The sequence below is a fragment of the Anas acuta genome, chromosome 8, assembly GCF_963932015.1.
Source record: "Anas acuta chromosome 8, bAnaAcu1.1, whole genome shotgun sequence".
Taxonomy (NCBI): Eukaryota; Metazoa; Chordata; class Aves; order Anseriformes; family Anatidae; genus Anas; species Anas acuta.
The window spans coordinates 30,983,084-31,007,397 of record NC_088986.1 but is presented as its reverse complement, the minus strand read 5'-3'; the positions used below and the strand labels follow the sequence as shown (position 1 = coordinate 31,007,397).

The window sequence follows — 24,314 nt, the reverse complement described above, 5'->3', positions numbered from 1 at the left end:
CCCCTGCGCCTGCGCGCCGCCGGGCCCCGGCCCCGGCCCTCAGAGGGCAGCGCCCCCTGGGCGCCGGGCGGGACGCGGCCTCCCGCGGGCACACGGGGGAGCGGAGGCCCCGGGAGGCCCCGGCCCGGCCCGGGCAGGCCCCAGTGCTGCGGGGGGGCGGCCGCGGGCGGTCCCCGAGCGCGGCCCCTTCCCGGCAGCCGCGTGGGCTGCGCCGTGGGGTCACTGGGTTTCTTCTGGGATGACGGACCCAGCGCTAAAGCCCTGCACTGCAGGTTGAGAAGGGGGCTCTGTCAGGGGGGCTCCGGGGAGCAGGAGGCTGCGGGTTGCGCTGTGGCCAGCACTGGAGCTGAAGGGCCCGTTACAGGGTGCCTGCTCCGGGCGCTGTGCCGCACCCAGCCGGGGCACCGTTTGCACGACCTGTTGGTCTGAAGAACTGCCGGAGAGCTTTCTGACGGAAGGTTGGCTTAAATGGCTTTTGTATTTGTGTTCTGGTTGCTTTTCTGTATTTACCTTGATTACTTTCACATATCGGAGAGAGTTTTCCTCAGTATATGAACGCAGGCCATTTGGAAGACAAATATACCGAAGGGACGCCTGCTTCTTTGGAAAGGCAGTAATTCTGTTTTCCTTTAACATAAACATCCAGAGGGTCTAACCAGCTCCCAGCACTGACCATCCAAACACGTAACTGCCTTGGAAAGCAGCATGCACCTCCAGCCTGTCTTCACACCGGTGGTGAATTCTGCCTCACTGGGTGTTTCTGATCTCAGGCGTGCTACTGGGGGCCTCCTGCTTTGTGCATCTGAAATTTATTCTCCAATATTTTGTTTAAGAAGCTTTGATGGTTATAGTCCTATGGGAGCAGATAAAACTTGGGGTTAGCAAAGGGCTTCCAAAGAGTGCATGGTATAAACCTTTCTGTGTAATGGAAACTTAGAGCCGTGAAAAAGCAATGTTTCTGTATAGCAGGTAGAATCCGTTAATGTTTAATTCCTTTAGCTCTCACAAATGGACAATGGAATAAATAGTAGCTGGAGGAAAAAATAATACCAGCCTCTGTACTGCTTTATGCTATGCGCTTAATTCTGACAGTGATGGGAGCACGTCACAGAAGGGACCCAGCCCAGGTCAAACCACACAGAAATGCGAGGTACGCTGGCAGAAACACACCAGGAGGGTGTTTTCTGGCTCTCGATCAGTTGCGGGTTTTGGTGGTCATCTCATTTCTCTACCTCTGACCAGCACGCACCGTGAGACACGGCTGATCTCCTGCAGCTCCCCTGTGCCTCTCCAGGGAAATCCCCCCCTTTTCGAGTCAGACGCCGCCGAGCCGTGGCTCTGGCCCTGCCTTTCCCCGTCTCTGCATGCTGCAGGGCGCCTTGCTGCCGGCGCCCCGCGCTGCTGCTGCCGCCCGCGGCTCGCCCGGGCCGGGGCGGGGCGGGGCGGGGCGGGGGGAACCGGGAGGGGGGCCGGGGGGGCTGGGCGGTGCCGGAGCCCCGCCGCGGGGGCCGGGCGCCGGCTGATCGGGGCGGTGCGGGGCCGGGAGGGGGCCGCAGCGGCGGGAGGCGGCGGCCGCAGGATGGGCGGCAGGGCCGGCTTCTTCGAGGTGGGTGCGGGCGGCCGGGGGGCAGCGGGGCGAGGGGCGGCCCGGGCGGGGCGGGACGGGACGGGACGGGACGGGACGGGGGTCCCCGAGCGGTGCCCCGGGGCTGCGGGCTCCTTGCGGGCTGCGGCGCGGCTCGGCTCGGCTCGGCTCGGCTCGGCCGGACGAGGAATGTTCTGGGCACCCGGTGGCCCGGCTTGGGGCACGACCGAGCCCGGCCCCGTGGGGCTCAGAGGAGCGCAGCCTCGAGGGGCTGGGGCCCCCGGCTCCCCGTGCACGCTGCCAGTGCGGAGTGACATGCACCTGGGCGGGCGGGGAGCCGCTTACATAAACAGCCGCACCAACTCCGCTGGCATCGTGCTGGCTAATGCAACGTGCCTTAAAGAGTTACCCAGAGAGGTTGGTGCGAGCCTACCGGTGGCGATCCGAAACGGTCCCGCAGGTTTACGGTTCATTGTCCCCAGCACAAGGCTCACCTAACGTTGAATGCGTTTCCCACCCCCCCGTGCAAAATACAAAAGAGCTGTTACTACAACATTAACAGAGTCTAAAAAAAATCAAACTGCTTTTGTAGTTACTTACCTTGTCCTAAAAGTTCAGGTGTTGCTTTTCAAAGCTCTGAAAGCTTTCTGGATGTCACTAATGCTTCCGCAAATTAAGCTGCCTCTAGCCCTTGTGGGTGTGTGGTAGGCACCTGCAGTGCCTTTTCCCCTGCAATACTCACTTCCCTGGTTATCTATTTATTTTTTAGGAAAAACAACCATGCTTTTCACTGCCTCCTGCATTTCTATCGCTGTCCCTAGGTCCTGTGATATCCAAATGGAGGATCAGGCACATGTGTAATACCCCTCTAAACATCTCCAGTCATTGTCAGGTTGGCAGGTTTGCTCTTCTGCTCCAGTTGTACTGAACTTCTTTATAGCACTCACTACTAGGAGACCTCAAAAGCATGGACATAATTACTACCTAATTGTACAGATGGAGAAACATGAAAAAGTGGAATGATGTGTGCTCTACCTCACGAGGCAGAACAATAGCAGCAGATCCAGATCTTTTGTGTCTTTCATTGATATCCTGTGTCTAAGCAACACTAATTCAAATTCAGAATGTCTCATGAATTTATTTACAAGTCAGCCTCATATGTCTTAGTCCTTTCCTCTGTACAGCAGATAATGTGTGGAAACAGATTTGCCCAGGCGCAGCCAGTGTGTGTCTGAGCAGACTCAGGGTGTGGGATGTGGACAAAGGCAGCTTAGGTAGTACTAAGCAGTGCTGCTGCATATCGCTTTCAGCACTGTTCTCCCTGCTGACTTGCTTTCTGTTATAAATTCAAGACAGCTCAGTTAGGAAAGTTAGGAAAGGAGAGAGAGTAAATGTCCCACCATTCCCAAGACTTCCTAAAGGGAAAAAAATTCTCTATTGATATTACAAACATTAATGTTCCCTGCTTTGGGTTAGTCTGCAGTTCTGTGCTTTTGTCTGTACATGTCAGAGCCATTTACCCTTTATTGCTTTTCTGTGGTACCTCTTTGTAAGAATCACAAAGCACTTTGCAAACACCAAACTGTTGCTGTCTAATTTTTTTTTCTAATATGACTATTATAAGTTAGTGGAAGTTTATTGGTCGAATGCTTCTTTCTCTTTTGTTGATTTTTTTTTTTTTTTGCGCATTTTATCATGCCTAGTACCTAACTGCACCTTGAATATTGTGTTCAGTTTTGGACCCCTCACTACAAGAAGGATGTCAGGCTGGAGCATGTCCAGAGAAATGTGTAGATACAGAACTTAGTAGCATTGTTTAGTGGTGGACTTGTCAGTACAAGGTTAAAGGTTGGACTAGGTGATCTTATAAGTCTTTTCCAACCTGACTGATTCTGTGATTCTGCAATCAATTTCATACTGAGTTTGTAGGAAGGTCCTCTCCCCTAACCATGAATAAAATGTGAATGGACCAACAAAAAGATGGGCGAGAACACCAGTCTGACTGTGAGTGCTCAGACACCAGCTGTTAATTCTTTTCCTTGAACGAGAGTCTTCCTCATTTATGCTAAGGACAGAAATACTTCAAAAACAGGCAACATTGTATTAGAGTGACTTCTAAGTAGCCAGTAAAGGCAGGTGCAGCTTTGGAATCACCTTTAACTACTTAATTTTGAATAGGTTGTGTTCAAACTTAAGTACCAACAATTATGAGCCTAACTGATGAAGCCAAAGTGTGCTGGACCTAATGGATCAATACCCAAAAATCCAGAGCGGCTGAGTGATTTTCCCCTACCTAACATGTAGTCAGGTCCCTGAACTCCTAGACCCGTGTCTAGGTGACTCTGTACATTTCTTGTTCTGCAATAAGGCTAGAATGGGTTTTATTTCCTTTGGGCACCGGCATGTTTCTAATTTCACCTTGCAGCTGTTTTATCACTAATAGCTCAGGAGAAGCCTGGCAAGAACAGCTACTGTTTAAAGACATGTGCATACCTGAAAGTACTGCACCTGATAATATGAGATTCACCTCCCAGAATTTAGAGGTCTGTGCTAGAGACTGGTATCGAGATAACTGATAGTCTCTAGGAGCGCTCATTTCTCTAAGTGTATTAGAAAACAACTCTTCTGACCTAGTTTAGATGTGTTTCAAAGCTGATGATGAAGCTTATCCTAAAAGTGCCAGCTTTTCTCCTTTCCCTACAAAGGGTGTTTATATGACATGCTCAGAGGTAAATGTCTGTAGTGCAGAGCTCTGAAGTTAGGCTAATGAATTCTACCCTTTTTTCTACTTGATAGGTTTAAGTCTTCAAAAGCATTTCATATAAAGAAAACAGTATGTCCCTGTGTCTTCCTAGAGGAAATATGCTTGAGCAAATACACTCACATTGTACAAAATTAGCACCATAAGAGCTTCAGTTGTAATTTTGCTTCCTTAACTGGTTTGGATGAGGAGTGCCTTTTGTAAGCTTTGCTAACCCAAAATATTTTGGACTCTGTTCCCTGAGGATAGATTGAGCTGACATATGCAGTACAGTCTAAAAGCTATAATGTAGTGCCCCCCTGCTTGCTGGCATTTAAAGTTTCTCCCCCTTCTGACTGTGATGAAAACCTTCTGAATGCAAGGGGGGATGGCTGCTGCCTCACTGGCATTGCTGAGATGTCACAGCTCCTGTTACAAAGGTTTCTCCCACTCAGAGCTATGCTGTCTAAAGCCTCATCAAGTAGAAACACTGAGAACGAGTGCCAAAAGCAGGACTGCAGAGGATTTTAAGATTCTGTATCCTCCAAGAGCAGCCTGAGCAAGACAAGGCCATATATGAGATGTTTGAAGGGTCATTTAAAGGGAGACTGCCAAAAGCTGCCCAGCGATTTGAAAATGTCTGTTCTGTTTTCACAAGTAACACATAAAATTATCACAGAGCTGAGAAGATGGGGAAAAACATTCTCCCTTTCTCTTCCCTCATCGCCTCTCCATACACTTAACAACACTTTGTACAGTCATTTGTGCCGCTTCACTTAAAAGACAGGCAATTTGTCCTTTTTCTCTGTGGAGCTCAAGAGAGAAACTCTCTTTTTTGTACAGGGAAATGTGACAATAAAACATTACTTGGCAGGGAGTACCTGGAGCCACTTAGGATTTGAAGGCTACATTTGAAATCAAAAGACTTGTTTTAGAGAAAATAATGGACTTCTTAAGAGTATATTTTAAAAAGTAAATACAGCTATTGTGAGTTGATCCATCAGTATAAGGGCTACAGGCTTCCCACAGCTTCTGGTCTTCTTGCCTTGTTAAAAGACAGCAGACCCAACCTTCATACCCCTAGGCAAAAATAAATACATAATTGAAAGGAAAAAATCTCTCTTCAGTCTCTTCAATTCCATGTTGAAAGCACACCCTGGATGTACATTTTGACATCCATACACCAAATGATCCATGAAGAGTAGTAATGGACCTGTAGGTACTGAAGTCCAACACCGCAAATCACAGTGCTGATTTGCACAGAGCATTTATAAACCTCTCCTACCTGAATATTCTCATTGCAGAAAATAATCACTTTAAACTAGAGCCCTGAGCTATGAATAGTCTCCTTTGTACATTGAAAAGGCTATGAGGTGCCACTGAAAAACGTGGATGTCTTCTTAGGATTGCGTCAAAGCTGGCTTAGATTCACAGATGGAAGCACTCCAATCTGCTTAATAGTGACAGTGATACTTGGTGAATGATGGGAGTCTTCAGCATGACTGGGAAATTGGCAGCTGTGCTAGCCAGTGTAAGTAAATACCCACTGAGTCAGAATTAACTGGTGCTACTTTCCCATCCTGTGTATCCTCATGGAAGATGTCATGCTAGCAAAAGCTGGAAAGCTTTCATAGGCTTTCAGGAGCCAGAATTCACTGTGATAACCTCTAACGCACAAACCTCTAACAGGTGGAAGAAATAAAAATATACTGAGTTTCAGTATAGTCCAGATGATGGTTCTCAGGCATACACAGGAGCAGAACTTAAGAGGCTGATGAGTAAACACCTGGTGTATGTCTTGTGAACCTCTAAATGTTAGACATCTGAATTTTACAAAAGTGAAATTTAATTGTATGAAACTTTGTGAGTATGGGTATCACTATCTCCTTTTTTAATACTTGGTGAAATCATGTAATAAGATTCTAGTCTCATGAAATGTGAGCTATTCACTTCAGAGAGGTAAGGTTTTACATAGCTGAACTAAGTACAGAAAAAAAAAGCATAGCCCTCCACAGGTAAGATGATGAAATTTGGTTTTGTGGTTAAACATTTGCCTCGGTTCTGCTCAGAAACTTTCTCACACAGCATGTAGTTGTGGGACTCCTCACCTCAAGACACTGTGCGTGCTAAAAATTTACACAGGTTTAAAAGGCATGTGGAAGAAGTAATTGAAGAAAAATCCACAAAAAAAAAAAACAACTAATAAACACAAAGGCACCACTTCTGCTGCAGGAAAATCTCAATCTGTATGTCTTCTCTCCTCCCCCCATTCACTACATTCTTGCCCCGTTTTGTTCCTGTGAGTCACCTGCTGTTGGCTCTGTCAGTAAGAAAGGTACCGTTCTGGATGGATCCTTAGACTCAGCCTCTGCAATGGTTTGTACACTCCAATGCAAGGCAAGTTTCAGACTGAAAGTCAGTTGTAGCAGCAGCACAAACACAGTTTTTCAGTGTAACTACAGTTACAGCAATTTCCCTTTGGCTTAACTTTATTGATACTAGAACATTATTCCTGATATGCTCTAGTGGGAGACCACACTAAGACATGCTTGCTTCTTTCAGGAACAACAGAGTATTCAAGAAAAGTCTAAGGGAATAGAGAAAATTACTAATTCAGTTGGAAAACTTAAATGTTTAGAAAGATGTAATTAGAACTATAGCAACTACTGATTTTTCTAATGGTTAAATTACAGGAACCTGACTTACATAAGCAGTCCAGTAGCTCAGGGAGAATTAATTCATTCTGCATTGCTCTTTCTTGGGCTGGTTGGTTCCAAGACTGTAAAATAAGCTTTTTTTTTTTTTTTTTTTTTTTTTCTTCTCTGAGTAATTTAAAAAGAAATCGATACAATATATGCTTATGTCAGTGTTCAAAAAATCTCACTAAGCTAGAGTTTACTGAATCTGCTGAGTACAAATGGCTGCAAATAAAACTTCCAAGATCTTCCAAGATGCACAGACACGATGTGTCTGTATTTCCATTACAGTTATCACATCATTTTTGAAGATCTGTCGATGCTAGAGCATCTGAAACAGCCTTAAACTGGGTGGATTTGATCTACTGTATTTTTCTAATCCTATTAAAGGCACCCTATCTAAAAAAATTAAACACTTTGCTCAACCATTTTTCCCCTGTGAATAAATTTTCCACCCTTCTGAATAGATGTTTAACTGTTGCAATTAATTTTCCTGCATTTATCATAAATTGATTATTCTTTGCTCCTGACCTGTTCTAAACAATAATTAAGAAATTTTCTGTCTTTAAAGACGTTATCAGTCTTTGCTCGTTATGCATGAGAACAAGTTTGTCTCCTAAACATTGAAGGTATGTATTTGCAGTTACTTCTAGAAGAGTTTTAACTTTGAGCTATCGTGCACGAATCTGCCTATTGCTTACATTCTATTCAAAGATGTTTTTGAGAAGCTGTAATTTAAAATGCCTATCAAAAAATCACCAAATAAGTGGACTGCAAGTCATACTGCACTAGTGCAAACTGACTGTCAGTGTCCTATTGTGCTAAATGCTTTGGAAACACTCAGAAATTAAAATGCTCTGAGCCAAACAATTTATGTTTAAAAGGGATGATACCCATCAGTAAGTGTTCCAAGAACAGATTGCTGGGTATCTAAAGACTGTTGCCAACCAATACATTAACTGACTTGGTGCTGTGCCTGAGGACTGGAAACACTGTGTTCAGTGCTATGTGGGTTCATGCGATTGGCCGTTATGTTCAGAAAAGATAACATTTCTTAGCTTGGATCAGTCTTTCCTGGCTCTGATGCAGGGAACTGCTAACCACGCTGGGGACGTTCTGTCACAGATCAGAGGCATGATAATTAGAGGAAACAATCACCTTGCTTTCACTCTGTCATTGCACAAATTTCTGTGAGCTGGAATGGAATCTAGAGCAGTGTTCTTGTGTGCCTCTTTCTGAAAAGGGAAAGCAGCACGTGTTATGTTTGCTTAGATCTTGAATGTAACTGATAGTAACTAAAATGTTTGAAGTTCAGGAATGAGTGTTCAAAAATACAGAATCGTTTAATAATTTAGGTTGCAAGGGACTTCTGAAAGTCTTGTACCTACTGCTCAAAGCAGATGCAGCTACATCAGACTGCACATGAGCTTGTCCAGTCCAGGTTTAAATACCTCCAAGGATGGAGATTCCACATCCCCTCTAAGCAGTCTCTTCCAATGTTTGTCATTTCCTCGTATTTGATGGGAATTTCCCATATTGCAGCTGGTGACCTTGCCACTCACCACTGTCGTGCACCTTCAAAAGTCTGAATCCATCATCTTTGTAGGTTTTTGAAGAAAAGGGCTAGTACAGGAAGGTATGCCAGTTTGGCACTTGAAAGCGACATGCTGGAACAGAACCAAACAGCAATACAGAAGATGGTGGATGATTTGATTATTTTCCACACTGATTCCAGTGGTTCACATAAATACCTACGTTTTAATACAGCTACTCCCAAGAAAACCACAGAGCAAAAGCAAATGTTCTGTAATTTTCTGTCTGGCCTTGTGCATAACAAGACTAACCCAATTAAAAGAGGATAGGTGGCAGAACAGATATCCAAATTACTCTGTAATTGGCATGGAGAGGATTTTTTAATGCAGACACTAAAGACCATAAGATTAAAACTTCCAGGGTGGGGTGGAGTGGGTGGATTCTGATCCAATATATATATGCTGGGAGTGGGTATGGAATGGGAAGGAGGCTTCTAAACTGGTTGCTGCTGCAGGCTATAGGGCTGCCCAGCGTTGTTCTTGGATACAAGAGCTTTGAAATACACCAAAGGTTTCAATAACCCCTGTAACAACTCAGCATCAGAAATGACAAAATAAATATTTACCGTCCCCACAGTACACGTTCTGTGGGCTGCAAGAGTCGGAATGCTGTAGTTCAGCATCCCAGAGAAAAGGAATCCACTTCATTTGCTTTCCCACAGTGATCTCTCAGACAGACAGTAAAACTTGTACTTTATATTATTTCAAAAGGAGATAGGTAGAAATATGTAATAACAATAATCTGGCACACATGCATTATGCATTGCGAAGGAGGAAAAGTGCTTACCTCCCTTGATGCCCCTTGACAGCTTACAGTGCACAGGTAGAAAATACTACTGCATTAGTGTCCCTTGTAGGGATCTGATAGGATACTTCTGGCTGGAGCTGAAGTGCTTCATTGCTACGCCAACAGATAAAGAATAGTTTGGGACAAGTAAAAGAAGGAAATAAGATACTCTAACCAAGTCATCTCTTCAAAAATATCCTATTAGAAAGATACTGGACTGTGACTCCTATTTTTAGTAGGGAATCATATTTAAAGTCTACTGTTAATCTATCCCCTTGGTCAGTTAATACCAATCATAATTAACATTAGACATTTATTAAAAAAAAAAAAAGAGTAATGATAGCCCCAGTCATTTGTGACTGTGACAGATAAACTTTGAACTTTCAGTCTTAGCTGTACCTTAATGTTCCATTACAAAGTGTTTGATGAGAACAATTTAAAACACAAGAACTATATGGTAAGTTTTGCTAGTCTGCTGCGACTGGGCTTTGAAACATCTGGGGACTTTGCTGCTTGGCTGTTAATTAAAATCAAAACCTTTTGCCAAAATGTCATTTGATCATGAAAATAACCCACTTTGTCCTATTCAGAGCTGCAATTAAACCACCACTTGGAAAATAAAATGCTAATACATAGTTTCTAATATGGGTGATCTGAGAGGCAAGAGTAACATTGAATATTTCTATAAAAACCTCTCAAGTATTTATGAAGTCCACATCTTTAGCTGCATTTGTTCATTATGTGTTCTGATGTTTTTCACTCTCTTTATAATTAACACACATTCTGGGAACATTGTATAGTAATCTTTATGCTGTATGTACTCAAAATACTTGCTTACATGCATGTATATACACATTTACTTTTTTTTTTTTTCTCAAATTGCCTTTCTAGTTTTATAAATCAGAACAGTTCTGAAGATAAACTTTTCCTTAGTGATTACCATGAAACTTGTCTGTCCCTTATTTGTTCCTTTTATTCTAGCAAAACAAAACACCCCAGAATGCGCATTTTGATCAATTAGCTGCTTCTACTTCTGAATTTATCAAGGAAGACAATTTATTTGGCAAGAGTGCTATTTTTTCACAAGTTGAGTGCTTTGAGAACCCATCAATGATTAAAGCTCTCTCTTGAACACATCAGAGCTGTTTTTAACACAGTCCATAGGTCAGAGGAAAAAGGTGTCTCATTCTGAATAATGACTGCAAAATTGTGAATCAACCAAGAGTTTAGAGATTATGTAGGCAATAATAATCATAATTTTGTATCCTATCAGGTGGAAATCCTTGACTGGAAGACAAAGGAACAGCTGTGCTTCCTGGATAAGGTAAAACAAAAATCTGTTCAAAACGCTAGGTGACTATTTTAAAATTACTAATGTTTTTTAAAGTAAATGTAGTGTTTGTGAAAAGTATTTCAATAGCCCTTTTTTGGCCACTGGAGAGGCAACAGCTATGTGTACTTCATACTCACTACAGAGCACTTCAGCCCTTTTCACAAAGGAGCTCTTGGGCAAATAGCACAACTTCACTCACTTCTCTATATGGTGTCAGTTGTACCTTACTCACTCATAAGCCATCAAACTGTCAATGCTGCTGTAGTAACTCTTAATCATTGCCACTGTAACTGCCTCTGAAACAGATGCCACAAATTAGGTCCTCCCATTTTCCTGTAAGAAATACTTGGAATCATCCATACCAATCCTAGCTATATATAAGAAAGTTATATTGTTTGTTGTTTGAGTCACACTTCTACATGAATAGCCTTACACCTAATAGCTGTCTTTCAAAATGTGCATATCTTACATATATATCTCTATATATATTAATTATTTTTTGTCTAGGTGGAACCAAATGCTACAATTAGGGAGATAAGATTGATGTTCCATAAATTATGTGAGTATAACTTTTGCAAGAGTTTGTATCACATCAGAATATACAGAATATAAATAAAAGAAAATTATGAACTTGAAGCATATGATGCACACACACATAATGCTAAGTAACTTGCACATGAATGTGATCACCGTGAGATTTCAATACTATTTTTATACTATCCTGATACACCTTTGTATTTTTCCTGCTGCATAATTTCTCACAGGTATTCATGTTAAATGAATATTCCTAAAAATATTCAAAAAATCATACTCTGTTATGTTGCATTTATTTTAACAGTGGGTAATCTAAAACAAATACTGCATATCACAAAATTCTGTATGGTCTTACAGATCCTCGGTGGTATCCAGCAAGACAGTCAATAAAACTTGATCCAAGTAAGTACCTATGAGAACTAGAGTAATAAAGCTCTGAGCAGGGGCCTTGCATAACAGGTGTACTTTGCATGGGTATTAGCTCTTAAAAATTTGTTTCCAGCTATGCTACTTAGCACCATGAAGACTGAATTGAATCGAGAACAAATTAAATTATTTGAAAGTATTGAAAAGAGTTCCATCCATCTGTTTGGCGCTTGGTAATTAACTCAGGAGTCTGCACATTGTTCCAATGCACTTTCTAACTACTGAGCACCTTTGCTTTAAAGACAGGCAGCACAGAATCTAGACTCTTACCTTCCCTTAGCTGCAGTGAAATGATTCCCTTAGTGATGCTCAGCTGGGAGTACTAAAAAGAACTGAGTTACAGCTATCAATTCACATAATCCTCTGCTCTCAGGCAGGAATTACGATTCCTTTGAGGTAAGCTAATGTAAAACACATTGCTGCGGATGTAGGATTTGCTGACAAAGCTGATGCCAGCTGACTGATTTGATTAACATAGTTGCAGGCATCACTGTTGTTAGAAGCCTCTTAGTACATGGCCTGGATGCACAAAAGAAAGTCCAATTGCCAAACTGCGCTAATTCATCTTAGCATTCAGTATAAAATGTAGCGCTTTGTTCTTTTGCTTCTAGTAAGCAAAATTTGATTTATATATTCCCTTAGAATTATGCTGGTGAAGATTAATTCATCGTGTAGAATCTGTCCGTGAAGAACAGGCGTATGAGTACTTTGTTTCCTTCTTCAAAGATCTACATTGTTAGATTCCTCCATAAGTCTCTGTTGTGAGACTTACCGTGAGAAAATGCTGGCCTTATGGGGATACCCTGAAATCCAGGCATTAAAAACTGGATCACCAGCTCAGTTCCTGTGGAATCACCTCCTAGCTTTGGAAAAAAAAGAGGCAATGAAGACCTCTGTAGGAGGGCCTTGCAGTCCTAGCTTATTACAGCTTCCTTGTGTCTGGTGATGAGCAGTGAGAAGCGGGGAAGAGAAAGATGGAGGTGCAGCTGACTTTGAGGTCAGGGAATTGTATTAACAGACAGTGACCCATCAGCAAATTCTGCTGTAGCAGTGGTAAAGCAAGTCTACTGGACTAGGCAGATAGGATCAGAAATTCTCCTGACTAGAGTGATCCTGAATAGAGGCTTACATGTGATTGTAGGGATAAATCAAAATTAAGGATAAGCATTCTTTTTTGTTTTTATTTAGATTCCAGTAAACCCATGTCAGGTCAAAGAATCTCACAGATGAATAAAAGCACAATATAAAGCTAGTATGCTGGCAAAATTGACTTGAATTTCACTGAGATGTAATTACCTCTTTCCTTCTCAGAAGGAAAGTCCCTGAGGGATGAGGAAATCCTGCAGCACCTCCCTGTTGGCACAACTGCTACCTTATACTTTAAAGATTTAGGGCCACAGATAGGATGGACTACGGTGAGCTATGTGTCAAATCTGAGCCATTTTAATGGCTATTTCTCCATAATTAATCCTTACATCACTTTTTGTCTCTCTACAATATTTCTGCATGATGTCTGCTCTGATAGTGGATGCAGGCAATGAATCCTCATCGCTTCAGTTCATTTAACCAGGGAAAGCAGCAACAAAATATTCTGAATGTCTAGTTCCCTGGGAGAGCAGCAGTGGGAAACTTGCTAGAGGGTAGTTTGGTTGTACTGAACTAAGGTGCAAGTTCTCAAATGGATTTAGATGTCTACTGCAAAATCACTAGGAACTAGGTATCTAAATGCCTTTGGGGATCTGCTTTAGAGGGCCTGTGTAACTCTCCTGACAAAATCAGGATTATACTCAGAGTTTGTCTGCAAAGAGGCATGTGAGCAACTTACCTGTCAGTAACTGAACTGACTTCAGCAGGAAAATGCATGAAAGTAAAATGAGTTAGCTGTCTGCATGTGGCTGTGTCCCAGGATGCTAACGCCAGGCTAATGACAGATGATCATTTCTGCAGTGTTAGGAGCCATCCACAAAGACTTCACATTCACTCTCTTAGCTCAAAGGCAAGCCCCATCACAACTCACTCAGCAAGTGAGTGCTGTTTATACAGTGAGGTGACCAATAACCCTAGAAAGTTCTTCAGAAACTCCAAGATGCACATATTTTCCGCTAGTTACACTGAACCAGCACAGCACAAAGGAAAAGGTACCCAGTAATTTACCACATATTTACCATCTCCTAGCTATGAAACATTACTAAAAATCTTGTGTTAATGACATAGCAAGGATTCACAGGAAGCAAAAAAATAATAATAAAAAAAGATCTGCAAGACTGAATCTTCAGATCATCACTTTAAATGCTATGCTGATAAGTAAGTCAGCTATTACACAAGCCATAAACCAGTAAGACAAGCAAAACTTCTAATGACAATGTAGACTCCAAGACATACCTGCATTATTATATACTAAAATATCACAGTAAAATAACACCGGACTTCTTCAATTCCATAATCTGTCCTTTACCTTCTGCTTTCCCTGCCCTTCAGACCAGTTCATTCAAATGTAAGCCAAGAAGTGCTTCAGTTTTATCAAATAAAAATGACAGTCAAGTCCAAACGTCTTTTTCTCATAGTTAAAATAACTTTAGACACATTTAAAAAGTGATGTGTTCTGTTTTCTTTGACAGAATTACAATCAATTTCCCTTCTTTCTCCATAAATGAAGTATTGATCTGCCGTCCTCACTTTAAAAATGCAACCGTTAATGCTTGGTCCAAAGCTAACCTCAATGTAAAGTGATCCTCATGAGAAATACACTCCTGCCTGAAATGAAGTTAGGTTAGAAAATAGCTTCTTCAGTTTCCTCTTCTCCCCTGTCCCCAGTGAAAGATTATTTGAGTATAGAATTAATTGATTGTTTTCCAGAATATCTGCTGCACTAACTGTTCATATAGATAGGGTCACCTGTGAACACTTGCAAACTGTATTTCCAGTTTAAATAAAATTCATTCATTAGCAAGAAAGCTCATTTCTTTCGAGATAAATTCTTCAACAACTTTAATTTTAACCCAAAATAAATGAATAGTTTTTAAGGGCAAGAGGAGGGTGAGAGCTGCATAAATGTAACATGCATGCACAGTTATCATGATCTCTGGGCTGCTGTGATTAGCTTTTCATACCCAAACTGTGTCAGCTGCACTGGCAATGGCTGTTTGTATGCAACTGAGGCAAATACATTGCAGAACATTTATGTGCATGTCTACTGATTTTATAGCCTAAGCCCAAACCTGCTATTCCCTCCCTGCATCTCTAAATGCCATTCTGGGTCAGTGGAGGTGTTTATCCCACTGCATTACTTATCACAAAGAAACCAAAGCAGAACCATCATCTGATTCAGCTGTCTAATTATTTTCTCTCTTTTTGCAGGTATTTTTGATAGAATATACAGGTCCATTGTTCATCTATTTTCTGTTTTATTTCCGCATGCCTTTTGTGTATGGACTGGATGAGAGGTTTACATCAAGCCCACATCCAGTAGTTAAGTAAGTCCGTTTGCAGGCTTGAGCTGTATTACTTGTTAGCATTGTAGTCTTACTCCAAATGTCTTGCCACATTTGTTTTTTTAAGCACTCTTAAATGCTTTTGTCTTGCTGTTTCTAGCTTGGCATGTATCTGCCATTCTTTCCACTACATCAAAAGGTTGATTGAAACAATATTTGTTCATCGGTTCTCCCATGGGACTATGCCACTGAGGAATATTGTGAAGGTAAATTGTGATAGAATCTATCCATAGCCCCCCTACAAATCCAACCTAGCCAACCTATTCTCTGCCTCTGCAGCACAGATCTTTTGGCGTGGCGTTTGTAGTAATGTGCAGCAAATCTTACCCATGAATCTGTAGTTCTTTCAAAAGATTTCTTAATGTCACTATTGTATAACCCATTTGTTGCCATACAGTTATTCACATTACAGTTTTCTCATTGCTCTTAAAATTTTAGACTTTCAGCCCTCCCTTCCTTTCCACTCAGCTACCTCCCTGAGTGTGAAGGTTTACTAAAGTTAACTTTTAAGGTAGCACAGATAGGTGCAGTGTTGGGAGGTGTTTTTTTTTTAATTAAAAAAAAAAAAAGAAACTTTTTGTAACAGTCACTTCTCCCCACCTCATACTGTCTTTGCTGATAAGCAACTGTTAATTTACCTTTCATTGTTCCAGTGCAAAGTAAACTTGTTTATTCTATATTTTCTTCTCATCCAGGAACACCCCCTATCCTTATCGGTGCTGCTGTGGCATAGGGCAGCCATTAAAATGCAGATCCCTTATTTCCTAGTTGTCTGCAAAGCTGCACGGTTTTGTATGGGCTGTGGTTATTTAAAAATGTTAGCAACAGAGTACACAGTGATATTCAAAAATGCTCTTTGTACTCAGGAAAACAAGAGATCATCATCTACAGCTAGAAAAACATAGCATATAGTATGACCATTTGGGTAGTTAACATTTTGCATTTAGACAGTCCCTTGGAATTTGCATTATGGCAGTGAATATTGCAGGCAGTTGAAGCTTTACCTTGTGGCTAACTCCTTACAGCTTTGCAGTGGCTCTGGTAGTTCTGGTGATGGCTTCATGCTTTCTAAATGGAATGAGGGTCTGTAGTTGAGCAGTGGCCCTTGGAAAGAACCTTCCCTGGCAACTTACTGTCAGTGTTTTCTGAAGCAGAAGAATGCAGGGATTGTTAAAAGGCTAGCAGATCTCTTAAAGACTTGTTCTTCACACAATAGTAGCTAATGCATGCTAAACAACAGTTATATGGGCAACTTTACTTTGAAAAAGAATCTGTACAGTGTGATAAATCTTCATTTTTCACCGTGGTCCTTGCCAACTTTTAGTTCCTTTCAGACCAAACAAAATGTAATTGCTAAAACTGTCACTTGTACCAGTCATTCTGATCACTTTTCTACCTTTGCAGGTTGGTGGTACTTGCTTTCATCTGTAAAGTTGCTCTCAGTTTTCCCTGCTTAGCAGTGCTTGGGTTTGATTTGCTTTTATAATTTCATTGACTTTGATGGTGTTACTCCAGAATTGTGCCAGTCAGAAAAGTATCACGTCCTCTTCCCTTTTTTCTCTCACACACAGATGGTAGACAAAGCTTCTTAATTTAAGTGTGTGATCACATACAAAGCAAATATAGATGCTTATTTCCCAAGCACAACGGCATGTTTCAGTTAGCAAGAGATACTTAAGTTTTACTATACAGAGGCCTGAGACAGGAACTGATGAGATTTGTGATTTTCATCCTTTGTTCACCAAATGGAAATGGGAATAAATGATGCAGTAAAATGCAGTAAGGGTTCACCAAAAGCAGTTCATGCTAGATTAACATAATATACTTAGTTCTCAGATACATGGATCAGTATGAGTAAAACAGGGATTAATAAAAAAAAAAAACAAAACAACAACTGTGTGGTGGTAAGGGAACTAACTAAGGGAAAGATTGATGTTGTATCAGAAATGGATCTCTCATACCTTTATTAATAGGGAGATTACCAGTGGAATTCCTCGAAGATTGGTCATATGACTGGTCTTACACAGCATTTTCGTGGGTAAAAAAACAAAACAGGATATTATTGCTTTCTATGATCACATCTGGAGAAAATAAAACAAACAACTAGAGCTAAAGAAATATCATTTAAACTAGAAGATAATATAATGAAACAGAAAGGAACATGCTGGATATGACTAAATGTAGGCAGAACTTTAAGAAATAGTTTTGTTTACCATAGGAATGACGATAACTTGGAGTAGAGAAAACAAAAATGCTAACCAGAAATATTTAAACTTAGAGATCTCATAAATAAACTATTCCTGCAATATCTCAACTTGATCATCCACAAAACCTCTTTATAATATTGTAAAGCTTTGTTATTTATCTGGAATATGAAGATTCACAGAAACAATTCCCTTCTTTCAACTGAGTTCATTAAGTCTGCATACATTCTGTTGCTTCTGTCTGAACCTCCCTGGAGGCTTTTGCATGAGCAGTAAGGGCTTCTAGTGACAGCGTGCCATTTGTAGTATTACTGCTAAGTATCTTAGCAGTGGCAGACTCCACTCATCTTAAAGCTCCTTTTCTTATAACTGAGGTATAACTTATAACTGTTGTGGTCAATCATGTTCTTTGGATGAATAATCAGTTTAATTACACCATGTATTATTGGGAGCTGAGCCATAATTATTTGTTTATTTAACTTTACTAAAATCCATTCCCATATGACCCATCCTGTACCAACTTGCATAGTTATAGGATGGTTGTTCATAAGGTGCCATTCCAAGACTACAGCGAACCATTTCTACCTAGGTTTGCACAGCAGTTAGTACATTGTGGGTGATGGCAGAAGAAATCAACGTTAGGGAGGAAGCAGTAGTTTATCAGTGACTAGGTTCATTTTAGATGTAGAGCTTAGGGATATGGCTTAGTGGGGACTGTTAGTGTTAGGTCAGAGGTTGGACTCGATGATCTTGAGGTCTCTTCCAACCTAGATGATTCTGTGATTCTGTGATCTATCTAGTCATTTATCACTGACTAGATTGTTCCTCACTGGAGTTGTTCCTCCAGCTCTGCTGCTTTTCCTGGATAAAAGGGAGGTCGTCACAGGGAAGATACTTAATCTTTTTGCCCTTCTTGTCCTACCTGATCTATAATGATTAGTTAATAATTTGCTCTGTCTCATCAGTTACCTAGCAATATCTAATCCCAGAGCAAGGAACTATTACGTGTTTGTACTGCAGCATACCCAAAAGGGTCTTCCTTCATTTTGTCTTAGATCTCTGGGCAGTTCAATGATTTTGCACTATCTTTGATAAAGGAAGAAATCTGAACTGATGGGAGACAGGTGTATGAGTGGTCAAGAATGCTTAAGGTCTGTCTGTAAGAGAACGGCACATAGAGTTGAGACCGTAGAGGAGAAAGAGGAATAGGCCAAGAAAGGGCTTCCCAGCAGACATGTAAGGAGGGAGAAGATAACCTGTCACCAAGATACTGAAGGAGAAAAACACAATAGGCAGAAATGGAAAAAACAATCTTTTTTTTTTTTTTTGGATGAAACTCGTGAAATTAGTCAGGAATGAATCAGTACAGTGCAAGCTTCATTATCAGAGTTTAGAGAATGGAAGCTAGAACACAGAAAGCCAAGAACAGCACCAAAAGGGACAAAATAAATATATTATGGTGAAAGGGACACAGGGAAAGGTCAGGTGTGATGTTTTAAAGGAGAAAGAGTTAAGGCATATGAAGTAAAGAAAACCAACGGATGAAGAAAAAGAACGTCGATAAATTGTACAAATAAAAATTGTACAAATAAATACAAAGAAATAAGCAAGAAAGAGAGCACAGTGCCTAAATCAGGTTTTATGAAGTCTCAGGGGTTAGCAAAACAAGTCTGTCTTTAACATACAGACTGTGTGGCGCATCATCTTTGGCCGAATGGCTTGTCAGACAAGAGAAACCTGTTTCCAACAGTAGGATAGTAATTTCTAAAACGGTTTATAAATTTAACAGCTCTGAGATATCTGAAAGGAAATCTTACTCTATGAGCACTACTTCCTTTCTGTTACTTCCTGTTGTCTGCTCCTGCCTTACCATACCCAGTGTTGTCACTTTTTGTTGTATTATCAGCAACTTGGAGGATCAGCCCAATTAATTGTTATCAGTGGTCCTTGCAGTGAATACTGACCCAGAGGATTGTACTGAAACAAAGTAAAAATAACTGTTTTTCAGAACTGCTTGTATTACTGGGGATTTGCAGCTTGGCTTGCTTATTACATCAATCATCCTCTTTACACTCCTCCTTGTAAGTAGCATAAAAGCCCTCAACATGATTTAAGTCCTTTATTGGCTGTGTATTAGTGCTAACCATATGTAAACATTTTGTTTTGTAGCTTATGGGAAAAAACAGATTAATTTTGCTGTGATCATGTTTCTGGTAGGTCTGTTGCTCCTTTTATAAAATGCTAAAATGTGCTGGTTTACTTTTTATGTTGTGTAAGTGGGAGAATGGGTAGGATAAGCAGATACTTAAAACTAGAATACTTGGGACATACTACTAAAGCTGCATGCAGAACAGATACATGCCAGTTTTTAATGTGATCTTGTACAGAAGGGAAGATTTTGATTAAGTATCCATTCTAAGACTGGGATATTGATCTGCTAAAATGATCTCTCACAGTCTAAAAGAATCCTGGAACTATTGGTTTGTGCCACTGTGTAAAAGCCAATGAGTTTGTTTTTGTGAACTGTTCATTGAGTGTAAGAATCACAACAGGTCATAAAATTTAGTGAACTGGCCAACTAAGACAGCACATTGCTTATTTCCAAGGGAAGGCATTCATTTTGATACAACTGTTAGCAGCAAATGGAAGTGAGGGGAGGAGGTGTTGCTCCTTACAAGCATTTTCAGGAACATTTTTTACAGCTTTCCTTATGAAGCAAAATTCTTAAGACAGTGTCTGTTCATTCTCACTGTTCCTAGGAACATTTCCGTACGTGCAGACATAACATTAGTGTAGCCAACAAAGATGTACCCATTTTTCCTATGTATGTTTAACTCACTTAAAACACCAGCTGTTTCACTTGCTTTAAGAAACTAAAGGTCAGTTACTGGAGGTTCTCAAAGCAGCTTCCTGGTACGAAATTTCTGTGAGTTAGTAACCTATTCCCATTTTACCGAGAGACTACATAACTGTACAAGAGCTGACAATAAAACTCAGGAGGTCTGACGACCAGTCATTTGCTTTAATGGTTATGCTTTGCAGACACTGAAGACTGTCCGTAATCATATAAATGGCTTGTTTCAATACACTTTCTGCATAATTGATTGGGGAAGCATTATTTAAAGCCAGTGGAGGAAGCTGGGTCAATTACATTACATTATTCGTATCAACTATACTGTAGAAAAGAAGACTTACAGCTCAACTCATATCCTCCTTGGGATTTTGATAACTTTTGAGAAATCAAAACTGTCCAAATCAAGTTTTCTGGTATTTTTACCAGAAAATAGCTAAAAGATAAAGTGTCTCCTGGATTTACTTTTATCCGCTTTAGTTATTGCCTTTAGATCTCATGGGGACTGTATAAGAAGTAAATTTGATCTTTTGAACAGAGAGTCCACATTTATTGGCAAATCTCATAAATACTGTAGCAGAGCATAATATGGTCTCATGTTTGAACAAAAAGATTCCAGCCTCCTGTCAGAAAGCAATCTTGGTTATTTACAATCGACTCCCTTTTTTAAAATCTTGTTTACAATAGCTTCTTTAACTTTTTTTAAATGCCCTGAGAAATAACAAAGGTAAGAAGAGTAAGTGGAAGAGAAGCACATTTTAACTGTCATACCTTTTCTTGCAGCTGTGTGAAGCTGGAAATTTTTCCATTCATGTTGCACTTAGTGACCTCCGGAGAGATGGTAAAAATTACAATATTATTTTTCGCTTTAGTCCAGCCATTCAGTACTTCCACAGTTATGCTGCCTCATGAAATGACTGGTTCTGGAGGGTATCAATTACACAGGTAGTGCAGAAGGAAACACGGGTAGTGCAGAAGTGCTGGTATAAGCAACATGTTGGTGAGCAAGCGAAAGTAATTTCCCTGACTTTATTTGAAGAGGAGCACAAGATCTCTGTGCAGACCAAAGCTCCTTGTGCATGAGCCAAACATCTTAACAGCTATCAACTGTGACTATTAAAATCCAGCTCTGTGACAAACAGAGAACACCTTTAACTTCTAACATCTAAAACATACCTAAGTCACAACAGGTGCGACTGCAATCGAAGGGTTATGTAGATGTCTTGCTAATGTCCAGAGAATTTCCTCACAGTTATCCTGTTCCTTCTTGTGGGTCCAGAGGACATCCTGTTTTTCCACATCTTGCTTGTCCCTATGACAGCGATGAGACACAGGAGTTGGCAGATCTGGGTTGTCTTTATAGGAAATGATATATCTAGGAGTATGAATATTTTGTGATTTGTTTTCTAATCTATAGGATCCAAAACCCGTAAGATCCCATATCCAACAAAGAATCCTTTCACATGGCTGTTTTTCTTTGTGTCTTGCCCTAACTATACCTACGAGGTATGTATTTTCAAACGAGCTGTTAAGATTTTAGTTTTGCTGGATAAGTTCTCATTTCTTTTGGCATGTTAAAACATGGAAGAAAACTCTGAAACAGTTCAGCCCAATACATTTTCCCTCCTCTTGTAAAACCCAAGAAACCACACGGCAGACAGGAACTTATCTGTTCTTCCTGTCCACCCTTGAGGCAGTACTGACATGCCAAACAGACCTGGGCCTGGGCTTCAGAGTAGCTGCTAGACAAGATATAAATGCACTTTGAAGCAGTGGAAACTTTGCAGACAGGAACAGGAAGATCGACATTGAGGGTGTGTGGCAGTGAGGGGATGGGGGCATCTAATGGATTTAAAATGTAAGAGAGCCCAGGAACAAATATCACAATGTACAGGAAGATAGTGCACAGATAAATAGAGGATACTGTAGTAGATAAAATGGAGAAGTAGTGTGTATGAAGCAATGCTTGCCAGGTCTTCATCCCCGTTTTCCTAAGTTATACGGTCGTTTTTGTTGGTGCTGTCTGGTTTAGAAGCTTCAACCAGTTTATTGCTTCATATTCCTTAATCAGGAGCCAAACTCCCATCTCAATTCAAAACTTGTTAGAAACCGTAAAACTGAGTGTAAAATTCACTTTTGTGCAGAAAGACTGTGTCAGGTTTTGACTTACATGAAGATGAAGTGTGATTGTGTCATTAGCAGATGTTAATGAGAACAGCATTAAGTCTCAGGCTGTAGAAAATTACTGTGCCTACCATTGACGGACAAGTGACAAACACAAATTAGGCAGAGAAAAAGGAAGCTAGCTGTAATGCTTAAAATTGTCATATTAAGTATGGAAGCAAACATAAAGGCTTTGTTTGTAATAACAGGGCACTGTTCACCTTTTTGGCTAAAGATTATTCACATTAGAAAATGATCTGGCTGACCTTGGCTTTTTTATTTACCTATACTAGGACAAGGTTGGTTTTGATCAATAGAGACATAAGTGCAAATGCTGTCATCAGAAATGTTTTAAATTTCCTTGGCCAAAACAGGTGGGGACATGGATCAGTTTCACTGTCATGACTCAGTGTGTTCCAGGTGAGTAAAGTTTTGGAACTTCCCTCTGATGCATTGTCAGTGACAAGAACATGTTCTTTCCCTAGTTATGAAGCATATCTTTTTCTTTTTCTTCCTTCCAGTGGGTCTGTTCACCTTGCTTTGCTTCATTCAGATGACAATCTGGGCAAAAGATAAACACTACACCTACCTACGAGAATTCAAGGATTATCCAAGTCTTAGAATGCCAATTATTCCTTTTTTGTTGTAAAAAAAAAAAAAAAAAAAAAAAAAGGTTGACTTCAGTATTGCATGGAACTTCAAGAAGAAAAAGCTGATGGATCTTTTTATTCATAAACCTCCTGCCAAAAAATAATTAATTTAAATAATTCTGTCAGATGTTAAATCTCCACTGCTGAGGGAAATTGCGTACATTTGAAAACAATACTTCCTTACGTTCAAGAATTCCTCAATTCAGAAGCACCTTCAAAAAGTAAGGCTTCATTGCACATTTGGTAGCCAAAAGCTCCTATAGTTCACTACAACCCAACTGACTTAGATTTTCCTGTACTAGTCTATTTAGACTGATGCCTCTGAGATACTGAGAAGCCTGTGCTGAAAAGTAGCTCCAAATTTAGCAGTGGCACTCTACAAGACTGTGACATAAGTACATTGGAACGAGGACATACCAGCCAACTACTAGAGAGCTCAGCTCAGACAGCATGGCCAGCTGGCCTGAAGACAGTTGCATGTTCTGCCTTCTTTGACTTGAAAAAGAGAGTGTGCTGCCTGGGGGCAAGTGCTTTGTGACAAGCAACATTACCAAAGAATATGAATGGTTCCTGGAATAAAGAAATAGGCAATATCTCAAATACCTGTTTGGGTCTAACATATAATTTGCCAAATGATTCTACAGTAAGATGAATTTGTAGATGTAACATCTTGTGTTGATTTTTTTGGGGGGGAAGCTTGTTTTCTGTTTGTTTTGGTTTTAGTATTCTTCATTAGTAAATTGCATACTAGTAAATAAGATTCATAAGATCTGATCTATGCTGTATCTGTGATATTTGGCCTGTTTTCATATAACAAGTCCTTACATTACTAAAGGACCTTTTACCTTGTATTATTTGTCAGTATTCTCTGAATAATTTTTAATGTACTTTGTAAATATAAAAAGTGGCTGCTAGTCCTCAGAATACTAGCTCCCTTCCTATTTTCAGAGCCAGGGATAAAAACAGCTACATTTTGAACTTCCTGTGTTTTCTTTTTCACAAGATGTTCAGTGGGACTTAGTTGGGTTTTGTGCAAATCTAGTAAAAAAAAAAAAAAAAAAGACTATTGCAGTCTATCTGAATGACATTTTGAAGAAGCTGTTTCAGAATATGAAGAGAATGCATAGATACTGTTTTGTTTTATGATTAATTTATTTATAATGGATGTATAGAAAGATTTTGCAGCTATTTGTAAGGGCAAAATATGCAATAAATTCTAGCCTTTACATTAAATTCAGTTGAAATAATTATGGCAAAAGAGA

The 24,314-nt window shown here is 40.4% G+C and overlaps 1 protein-coding gene across 7 annotated transcripts; it reads left to right on the top strand.

The window, feature by feature from the left end:
• The first annotated feature begins 90 nt into the window (after positions 1 to 90).
• TECR (trans-2,3-enoyl-CoA reductase) lies at positions 91 to 24,285 on the top strand. 7 transcript variants are annotated; one of them, XM_068690004.1, is made up of 13 exons: positions 91 to 272; positions 10,674 to 10,724; positions 11,241 to 11,292; positions 11,625 to 11,669; positions 13,005 to 13,108; positions 15,051 to 15,166; positions 15,285 to 15,390; positions 19,397 to 19,469; positions 19,558 to 19,601; positions 21,023 to 21,080; positions 21,657 to 21,745; positions 22,777 to 22,822; positions 22,924 to 24,285. In XM_068690004.1, exons 3-13 carry the CDS (start codon positions 11,277 to 11,279, stop codon positions 23,049 to 23,051), a joined length of 825 nt encoding a protein of 274 aa, XP_068546105.1. In that variant the 5' UTR covers positions 91 to 272; positions 10,674 to 10,724; positions 11,241 to 11,276; the 3' UTR covers positions 23,052 to 24,285. The 7 variants fall into 7 exon arrangements, 6 of the variants coding, with proteins under 6 accessions (XP_068546105.1, XP_068546104.1, XP_068546107.1 ...); XM_068690003.1 differs by having other exon boundaries at positions 95 to 458; XR_011098748.1 differs by lacking the exon at positions 91 to 272 and adding an exon at positions 1,478 to 1,606 and having other exon boundaries at positions 22,696 to 22,822; positions 22,924 to 23,027.
• The last annotated feature ends 29 nt before the right edge of the window (positions 24,286 to 24,314 follow it).

What these genes read in the sequence shown, in the direction of transcription:
- TECR (XM_068690001.1), top strand. Translation starts at nt 1,580, where the DNA reads ATGGGCGGCAGGGCCGGCTTCTTCGAG. An exon ending in ATTGATGTTCCATAAATTAT is followed by an intron (nt 11,293 to 11,624) that starts GTGAGTATAACT and finishes ATGGTCTTACAG; the next exon opens with ATCCTCGGTGGTATCCAGCA. An exon ending in GTCAATAAAACTTGATCCAA is followed by an intron (nt 11,670 to 13,004) that starts GTAAGTACCTAT and finishes TTTCCTTCTCAG; the next exon opens with AAGGAAAGTCCCTGAGGGAT.